The 9,650-nt window shown below is 34.9% G+C and overlaps 2 protein-coding genes across 13 annotated transcripts in view; one reads left to right on the forward strand and one right to left on the reverse strand.

The window, feature by feature from the left end:
- Positions 1–7,697, forward strand: part of LOC118276199 (uncharacterized) — a 114,333-nt gene extending 106,636 nt beyond the window's left edge. For 2 of the 12 annotated variants that reach the window (XM_050707437.1, XM_050707438.1), the window contains exons 2-5: positions 1,078–1,596; positions 2,691–2,932; positions 3,543–4,055; positions 4,160–7,697. In XM_050707437.1, coding sequence (XP_050563394.1) covers positions 1,380–1,596; positions 2,691–2,932; positions 3,543–4,055; positions 4,160–4,432 — 1,245 coding nt within the window. In that variant the 5' untranslated portion in view covers positions 1,078–1,379 and the 3' untranslated portion in view covers positions 4,433–7,697. The remainder of the gene's footprint in view (positions 1–1,077; positions 1,597–2,690; positions 2,933–3,542; positions 4,056–4,159) is intronic. The other 10 variants (XM_050707439.1, XM_050707441.1, XM_050707440.1 and 7 more) reach the window with 6 other exon arrangements.
- A 709-nt stretch (positions 7,698–8,406) lies between these two features.
- LOC118276202 (cytochrome c oxidase assembly factor 5) lies at positions 8,407–9,616 on the reverse strand. The gene is made up of 3 exons (XM_035594436.2): positions 9,364–9,616; positions 8,966–9,061; positions 8,407–8,548 (listed from the first exon to the last, which is right to left on the reverse strand). Exons 1-3 carry the CDS (start codon positions 9,469–9,471, stop codon positions 8,507–8,509), a joined length of 246 nt encoding a protein of 81 aa, XP_035450329.2. The 5' UTR covers positions 9,472–9,616; the 3' UTR covers positions 8,407–8,506.
- Between the last annotated feature and the right edge of the window lie 34 nt (positions 9,617–9,650).

Consider the following 9,650-nt stretch of genomic DNA (forward strand, 5'->3'; position numbering starts at 1 on the left):
GAAGATATTCTCAGATTTTATAGAAAAACGTTGATACAAATAAGAAACAACAAAAATCCAACCAAACACTTTATCACGTAACACAACCAAATGTAAATCGACGACGTTCTTGCTAAATATTTCATACAAACAGGGGCCTTAGTCTGCTATTACAGGTCGATCATTGGGCACTGCGAGAGGGATGGAGCTATACAACCTACATAGCTCCGTCTCTCTTGCACTGCTCAGTGTTCGACCATTGTGACACATATTGTAATACAAATAGACTTAGCAACAAGTGAGTTTACCTTGCAGTCTTACTGAGAAATTGTGAACTAATAGCAATACTAGCAGTAGTTTGAATTTCCAACAACTGCAGTTCATTATAAATGCTTCATTTATGATTCTTAGTAAACTGTCGTTGTACGTATCATCAAAGAAATTGACAAATAGAAAGCGTTTAGCAAAATTGCATTAGGTAATAGGTATGTTCGTTTCATGACTCATAGTATGAACTTATGAAATACAATACTATTGAATTGTCAAAGGGATCGATCTGTTTATTTCTAATTCAGTAGAATAACTTTTAAACAAGATCAAAAGTACCTAACAGTGTACTTTTTATAAGTAAAAAAATAAAGGGTTTGCTAGTCTCATTTTCACTCTATTTGCGGTAAAAACAGTTTATATCTTAGTACTGGTTTATCCGATCATAAAAGAAACGTTAAATATACTAAACGTTTTATTTTTTTTTCTAAACGTCGCAAATATATTACCAACGACTTTTATTCCTGTATGAGCAATAAACAAATGAATTGATTGCCCATGAACTTTTTAATAATAAATTATTTTCTTGTCACAACAAAACACCGCCCATTTCACCTACGTACCACGTAGGTGCTTAAACTTTCAGGAGTTACGGTACATAAAATGATGGATACTTGTGTTTGTTTGTCCCAAATATTCTGTTACCGGTATTACAAAACTTGAAATTGGCCTGTATCCAAAAGCAATTTACTTGTTCAAACGATGTAAACTTCGACGATTTTTAACTCTTCCTCCACACAACATAATACAACAATGATTGGTACACAATAGACTGCAACACTCCAATAACTACAAAACGTGAACTCGACAGAAAGATATTTCCTCCGATTCCGGAGCGCTCTGTATTCACCTCGCATTAGTTAATCCTACCATGCGACTGTTCGCGTTCATTTTAAAGAGGAAATAAAACAAACTAAACAACCGAGCCAAACAGGAGACGTTTGAATATAGCCGGGTATAATCTTGGCGTGGTACAGTGAACTAATTACTGTGAAAGACTCGGCGTGAGAGCAGTGTGCACGCATACGGCAACCCTTTAGTGCGACAGAGACGGAAGTGGGCAGTTTTCCAAGATGAATTTGATGTTTCGGAAGAACTTCAGCGGGGAGAAAACCGTCTCGTCGAGCGGGGGTGGGGGGAAGGCGCGGGGCGCGCTCGGTGCAGGGAGGAACGCCAAGCGCCGCGACCGCGAGCGATACTCCTGCATGGAGGAACACCACTACAAGACCCACATATTCTTCTCGGCGGCACCTCGGGCCAGTGCGCAGTACAACGACCTCACAGGTAAACGTACGTGCCCAGTGACTGTGAACCGCCGAACTATCTCGTGTGTGTGCCTAAACTTTCTTAACAACTTTTCAAGTTTAAGTGCTGACTCCGTGCAGGGCAACCGAGTCCAGTAATTTGTGAAGTTTGCAGTGACCTCGTTAATTTACGTTAAAACACGGCACACATGAAACTCTGACCAACTATAAATACATTATTTGACAGGTGACGCAGTGTTTAGACACGAGTTCATTACACACGCTACTAAAACAGGCAGTTAACAACGTAACAAGTGCTTCTAATGTAAACAAACCTCTCGAAAGTTGTGTTTCTAAGCTTTACATTGCAACTTTGCTTATATCTCCAGTTGGATGGAACTAGTGTAAATCGGTTCAAACTGGTTCTGTTTTGGCGCTAAACACCAAACATCTCGAGGTTACTTCCCGCGTAAGTGTTATGACACGTATATCATACAGTATTTATAATTGGCACGATTTAATCGACTGTACATTACTAACCTTTGAGGGATTAATCATTTGAATCGTTCGAAGATCATCAATATAATGTCACAACGTAAAGGTATCAAGTTATTTTGTGTCTAACTTTATTAGTGTGTAGAACTGGTGATAGTTTTTAAACATTTAAGTAAGTATGCATTGATAGTCTACCTGTACATAATTGTTAGATGACCTTTGATAACAGTAAGTTAATAAAACTGGCTAGGCTTAAACTATAGTGCCTCTATACATCTAGAAGTCCTAGAATCTAGAATCATGTCAATGAGTTCTTAGTTAAAAATAATCGATTTATAGTATTATTCAGTTAGAATGACAATTTGCGAAATTATTTAATTGTTCCTATGTACATACGTTACTCGCTTGCGCAAACTTACTAAACAACTTTTATTCCAAACTCTAATGGACTATGGACCAAAAATTCACGCTGACTCAAATCTATATGAGATGTAAAGAACAAAAATGTCTCTTTTTCTCATTTTGGACTAAAAAGTATCTATAATCAAAGTTTTAACCCCAAAACGCTAACAGATCAATTAGACAAAGCATACAAAATCAACTGAACACCTCTAAAACCTAACACAACCCTTTAAACATTCACAGAACGATGCGGGCCTGTAATAGGCGGTGGAACAGGGCCGGAGCCCGAGCCGCCGCAGCCCCTGGTGACGAGGGAGCCCTCAGTGTCCCTCCTACGATGGGACAGGGGCCCGGTGACCACTACCACCGTCCCGACCACCACGGACCGGCGCCGGACGGAACCGGTCTCTCTCGCCACGCTACAGAAAGACTGCTTCGTTATTCCGGCGCACGCGCTTGATCGGTTTCTACCTGATGGGGTACCGGTGAGTAGCTTTTATATTTGGTTGTCTAACACCCGAACACTGAAATGCTACTCCTTTTAAGTTTTACTTAAATATCGTGCTATCTCTGTACTGTCTCTGTACGAAAAATTGAAATGACAGAACTATTCTTAAGAGAGTCTTAAAATTTAGTAGCGTTTGTGTGAATCTTTCTTATTGAAATGTTGAAATACATAAGTATGGATGGCAGAATGACAAAACAAAATACTCTTGACTAACTAACTAATATTAACTAACTTTGAGAGAGAATAGGCCGGCTTTGCACTTACTAATTTATTTTATTATGCTTAATTTACTTTTGTTCAAATCTTATGGCTGACACTAACACCGTTTTGATAGTATAATTAGTATAATTTGTCATAGTTAGCAGTGATAGGAGCTATAGCGGGCGCCATTTATGTAGTTGATAGCTACCCTTAAGCGACCCAAGAATTAGACGGGCTAGACAAGAATATAATTCTCGTGGACAGCTACAAATTGTAACCAATTATTTTTATTGTCTCAACGAAGTTAGGAATTTCTTTCTAAATGTTATTAAGATGCGAATAAGTACCTAAGTACGACATTTGAATATTGTGTTTTTCTATTTCAGCTTCCAGTTCCGCCTCCAACGCCAGAAAAAGGAATGACAACAAAGACTGCACAAAACTCCCTTAGCATCCTTGAAATAGCTGACCCCAAACTTTGTATATTGGCCCATCTCATGAGCCCACTGGAGCCAATAGAACCAATATTGGAATCCCCGCTTGCCAAACCTTTGATAAGACAGAAGTCTGCGGCGGCAGAACTGTTGAATGAAGTAGCACAGGCCAATACTGCAGTAGGAGGGATGTTGTTAGCGAATATGGAGAAGAATGCAGAATTCCCATTCATATCTTACTATGTGATAAATACGACGCAAACAGACCCTTTGTTGTTCTACAATAACATGAGATGTGCTTCCTTGAACAAGTTTGATCCGAAGACGATACGGTACTCGGCAGCGCATACACTAGACCTGTATAGTGAAGTGGCAATGATCTGTAGACCTCCGTTTAATGATTTAGCTGGAGGACCGAAGAAGTCACACACGCCCACTACTGGATTCATTATTAGTGTTTATAAGGTAAATGTCTTTCCTTAGTTAATGACTGCATTTCAAAAATGTCTCAAAACCTTGGTCACGCATCGCCTATCTATGACACTAACATAAACTCTAATGTATTGCAGGTATTCGAGGGCGATGATGGTGAGCGGTTCGAAAGAAACTGGCTGTACTGGACGGGGGCGCGGATGCTGTACCGGCACCTGCCTCACACGGTGGGCATGAGGAAGATAGCGCTGCACAAGTCCGTGGCTGCTCACGGAGACAAGATGTACCTGTTAGTGTGCGAGTGTGCCAACTTAATGGACGACCTGTCGGGGGCCGCGATGCTAGTGACAGCCCTGCGCGCGCGGCTGTGTGGGTACACCGGCCTATACAGGCCTATACAGACTTTCTAGTAAAGGGACGTGGGCCTAGACGGCCTTGAGTGTGTTGTTTTCAATTTTGCGGACATCCATAGGTTAGTGTAGGTTAGTTCTGTTGGGTGATGAATTTGGGAATACAAGTCTTTCGCGTCGTCAGCGGCGCTACTGCAGCAGAAAGTCTCTTGAGAGACAAACTTCTAATCTTAAACCTGACTGATTTATATCAGTATATGAACAGGTTCTTACTCTAAACGCAGCCTTAATACAGTGAGGGCAAAAATAAATTATCTAATAGCTAAACTTAGTAAACCACAATAAGCAACAAATAGCCACAAATTCATGACCTAACTCAAAATTGGATCTCTATTTAGTCGATCTAGATGTCCAAGCAAAATCGGTCATAAACAGCACACGTGAACAAACGGACCAAAGTATTAATATTACATTTAAGGTTATCTTAAATGGTGTACAATATTTGACTGGGTACAGGCGAGTCGAGCCGAAGTGTTCTTGATTTAGATATAAGAAATTTTAATCATAAAACGAGTGATTTTCTTCTGTAGACGCCATTTTTCTCAATTTCTCACTATACTTTTGATATGATCTACTTACGCGAATCACCTCACTCTAACAGTTCTCTAGATGATAAAGAATATTTAATAGATAATAGAACTCGACAATATTTTGTTATAATTGGGTGAAGTCTTCCATAGAACGGCGTACGTACCCAATAATTACATGTTCGATTGATACCGAGATTAGCATAGGATGGTAAATAGCTCAAATAACCTCTTTTCTATTTTTGCCTAAAATCTTTTGAAAGAAATAATTATTTTTCGACTTTTCCAATTTTCTGACATATCTCGAGATACATATCATTAATCTCACAAGTTCAATCGCAGGAAAATAAATATTAAAATCCATTGCCTAAGTATAAAACTACCTATGTACTATGTTTTCACTATTTCATAATAATAATTAATTAATTCTTGATAAATTAGGAATAAAAAAATTGTGATGCTCACAATAAAATTAAAATAGTTCGCCTTAAAATTAACAAAACCGTTGCTATTTTAGAAACGCACAAACTTATTATTATTAATGCTTAATTCTTGTAACCGACATATATTATGAAATCCATAAATAATAATCTACAGATACGTATTCAGTAATAGTATTTATTGAAAAATAGTTATTGACACAATCGAATAAATAGTGTCAAATAATTGAGCGGTGACTACCTACATACCTATTACATATATTATAATTTCATAATAATTGATTAATTTAATATTAGTTGTACATGTTTTACTACTAATTTTCATCTAAAATGCGCTGTTTAAATACTTCTTAAAACCTAGCTTAATCTTCTGTTATAGTAAATTAATACCTACTGTAATTCTACGTATTCTTAACTAACCAAAACAAGTACTTAATTGAAATCATTGATACTAGCTTTGTGCACTGATTAAGTTAGGTTTACATTACAACATGATTGCCTAATTTAATTTCGTGATCACTGCGTGGTCACTGTTCCCGGTCTTCATGGATCTCATAAAAAAATATCCTAGCCGTTCTTTATGAAGTGAAATGTGCCACATGTAAACCTAGCTTGACACAAAAACCACAATAATAATATTTCTCGCTATTTTTCGAAACACAAAAACATGACCAACGAGCCTAACCAAATATTGTGATTCATTATAATAATAAATTAAAGAATATAATAATATCCACAAAGTGTAAGCGTAGTATTGGCTTGAGAAGCATCAATATGTATTTTATCATAAGATTTTATAATAGAAAATTAATAACTTGTAATTACACTTACCTATGCTTATTAACGTTACTGGCTTGTTTTGAAAAAATATTTCATATCCATTATGATTTACCTAACAATTATTGTATGTATTTGTTTTCTTTTTAATCGAATGGGCATCATCAATGCCTACATAATAGTTTAACTTAATTATTAAAGTGTTAATTTTCAAAACATACAACTTGATCCCCATAAGATCATACCTATCCTATAGTCTGTATAACAGAACCCTTTTTCTAAGAACACGCAAAAATATCAAATGTTAAAATGTATTAGTATCAAATACTACCCACTAAGCAGTCCTTTGGGAGTTATAAAGCGTCTACAAGAATCTAGATCAATGCACTTACAAAATATGGCAATCTAAGTTCTAACTATGGCTTATATTTTGACATATGTAAAGTCAACATTTATGATATAGCCACTAATCGTGAGATTACTAGAGTAAATAAACCTCATAAACTTAACAACAATGGAAGGAAAAAATCTATAACTTACAATTACAGCTCAGTTTTTTATAAAACTCTCGATATTTTAATACTTAAGTTTAGCAGTCAGCTGACATTTTACTTGAATTTCCAACATAACTTAGAACTGGTTTCCTTATCATATGGTTTAGTTTACACAAGATTACTTTGGCAATGGTGCTAATTTTAGTCAATTTGTAGTTAAAATAGCAAAATCAAAGCTTGCAAGTTTGGTAAATAAAATACTATTAACACTATATTCAGTCAGTTGTTTTAGTAATTACTTACTTAGCTAACTTTAGAAAACTTAAACACTTGACCTAACATAGTATTTGCCAACATAACAATTTTAAATAAAAAACGTTTTCAGATTTCGATAACACCAATTCATTAGAAGTATTTCATTTTAGAGTATTATAGTTAGAAATTAATGCAATTTTATAAGGCTTAATAATGTTATTTATTATTAATAATTATTAGATCTATCTATAAGGAGTTGAAAAAACATTTGGGTTGTGTGGTACCAAAAATCTAACTTTTGCAATTATGTAATGAAAATGTTCTTTATAGAATGTTCTAGGCATATTTTACTGTACCAAATACATCCCTGTTCAAATAATATTTTTAAATAAATTAAGCTTGTCTTACTTACTTGAATTGTTAAGCATCAGCTTGTAAAATTACAGGCGAGTGGGTCATTAACCCCTTTATTTACTTTTACTAAGTGGGTACCTACTACTTATTTACCCTAACATGTTTTTGTTACTTTTATTATAGAAATGACCACTCGCCTTAATAACAAGACACAATATGAATTAACCTAATAATATATAAACTGGATTTGTTATATTCGAAAACAGTGAAATTGAATTAACGATGTCTTGTATGAAAGCAATTTAAAATAATTACTGTTTGGCTTGAAAAGCTAGTTATGAGTGCAGGCTAAGCTCTGTAGAATATATAGAAAATTTAATTAAATTTCAATTATTTTTATAATAAAATGTGAAATTTATTGTCTCTGGTTTTTATTCTATCAATTCCTAGTCCCTATAATGAAACCCATCCAAAGATGCTATGGGACTGCGCTTTAAAAACTAATATTTTTTATACTATTTATCGAATTAGGTTGCGATTTCAAGTAGCTGCCTTACTACACGCCCTCTACCATTAGTCCCAATCAGCAAAGCTTTATTTAAACCTCATTTCTATGCCATTTCGATCTGCAGTAAGACAAATACACGTCACCAAAGGCTGGGTTAATAAAACCCATCCAATCTCCCCATGGGTCTTAAAAAACAATGTCTCATTGTAATACCTACTTATACATATTTTACACAAGCCAACTTTTTCAATGAAAAGACAACTTTACTAATATTATAAATGCGAAAGTTGGTGTGTATGTTTATCTCTCAATCAAATCAAAACAGCTAAATGTATTTAAACAAATATTGGGAACAGAAGCTAGAATATGGTCTGAACTGTACAGGCCAGTTTATAACCATGAGAACACAGATGACTTAAAAGCATTAAAAGCTCACTATACTGTCAATTAGTTAAAATCGTAAACAAATAGTGCAATCATGAATAGGTGTACTGTCAAGTGCCACAATGCTTGGCCTAAGCAAATATCCATTGGTCAGTTGCCTAAATATTATCACCAATAGTTATCTCAATAATGTGTTATCCAATCCCAGTGTGGAGAGATCATAAAAACATAGAAATGTAACAATTACAATTTATTAAACAAAATATATGAATAGTTTATACATTATATTAAAACAAACTAAGTCTTTCTAAGTAATACCTAAAGAACAATGTACTTTAGTACCCTTTGTGTCCTCGAAACCGTCTCCTGTTGTCCAACTGAAAACAATAAATGAACTATGGTCAAACTTCTACTTAGACATCATATCACTTTTTAACGGCACCACTCCAACCCAGCAATTAATTTGGCATTAAAATTTGAATATTAAATCGTATGTCATCTTTATATAATATAATAAAAATATGATTTCCATGGTTTTGCATTAGTTGGAAAGGTCTCGGGCTCCATGAAGTTTGTAGCAACGAAAATTTAGAAAAAAAATTCAAGAGAAAAGAAGAACAGGGAAAATCATTGGTGGAAAAATGGAATTCGCCAGAATAACATTATATAAAGATTTAACCGATTTTACCAACATGTAGTTTATTTCCTTGTAAAAGCATAGACAATGATATTTCGCATTTTTTTCAATAAACTACAATTATTATGAATAGATAAATGAAAATTAAACTACTTACCAGTGACCTTTTACATTCGAAGAAACTCTGCCTAAGTTGTACACAATCATCCGGGATGTTGCCTTCTCTGAGGCATTCTCGAGGAGTTTTCTTCTCCTAGAACAAAAATCATGTTTTGATACAAGTAAACTGCTCTTTATCATAACATTAAGATACATTTTGTGTTTATGAAGTACTAAAATAGGTACACACATAATATTCAATGTGTGTTTATTTTTATGAACATAATAGTGACAAACTCCATTTCAACAAAATTTTTAATTTAGCCATGTCATTGTTATATTTCATCATGAAAACAATTAAATGAAGAATGTTAATATTGAAAATTAACGTAACAAAAACCAAACATTCACTTTTTATTTAAAGTATTAGGAATAATGAACTGCAATAATACTAACCTTTTTGCAGCAGTCGCTTGCAAGCAAACAGATCTTGAGATCAGCTCTGATGCCCGCACATGGCGATTTGTCAGCTAAGCCGACTTCATCCGGAGCATACGTAACCATTTTGAGTTTGAATTGAAGTTGTAATCACAGAGAAATATTAATTCAAGACGCTCGAGCTTATCAATATCAATAGCTTTCAGTCGGTTTCGTCTGTCAGCTGTCAGTAGTGTTTGCTCTTGCTGTCATTGTCCATTTTCATCAGCTCTAAATCAATTAAAAACATTTTTTTCGAGTTCTGT

This window comes from Spodoptera frugiperda, chromosome 31 (assembly GCF_023101765.2).
Source record: "Spodoptera frugiperda isolate SF20-4 chromosome 31, AGI-APGP_CSIRO_Sfru_2.0, whole genome shotgun sequence".
Lineage (NCBI taxonomy): Eukaryota > Metazoa > Arthropoda > Insecta > Lepidoptera > Noctuidae > Spodoptera > Spodoptera frugiperda.

Bases quoted from the DNA above. Each gene is read 5' to 3' on its own strand.
- LOC118276202 (XM_035594436.2), bottom strand. From the start codon at position 9,471: ATGGTTACGTATGCTCCGGATGAAGTCGGCTTAGCTGACAAATCGCCA. The intron at 9,062-9,363 runs GTTAGTATTATT...TTTTTGTTCTAG, and splicing joins CAAGCGACTGCTGCAAAAAG to GAGAAGAAAACTCCTCGAGA. The intron at 8,549-8,965 runs GTAAGTAGTTTA...TATTGTTTTCAG, and splicing joins TCGAATGTAAAAGGTCACTG to TTGGACAACAGGAGACGGTT.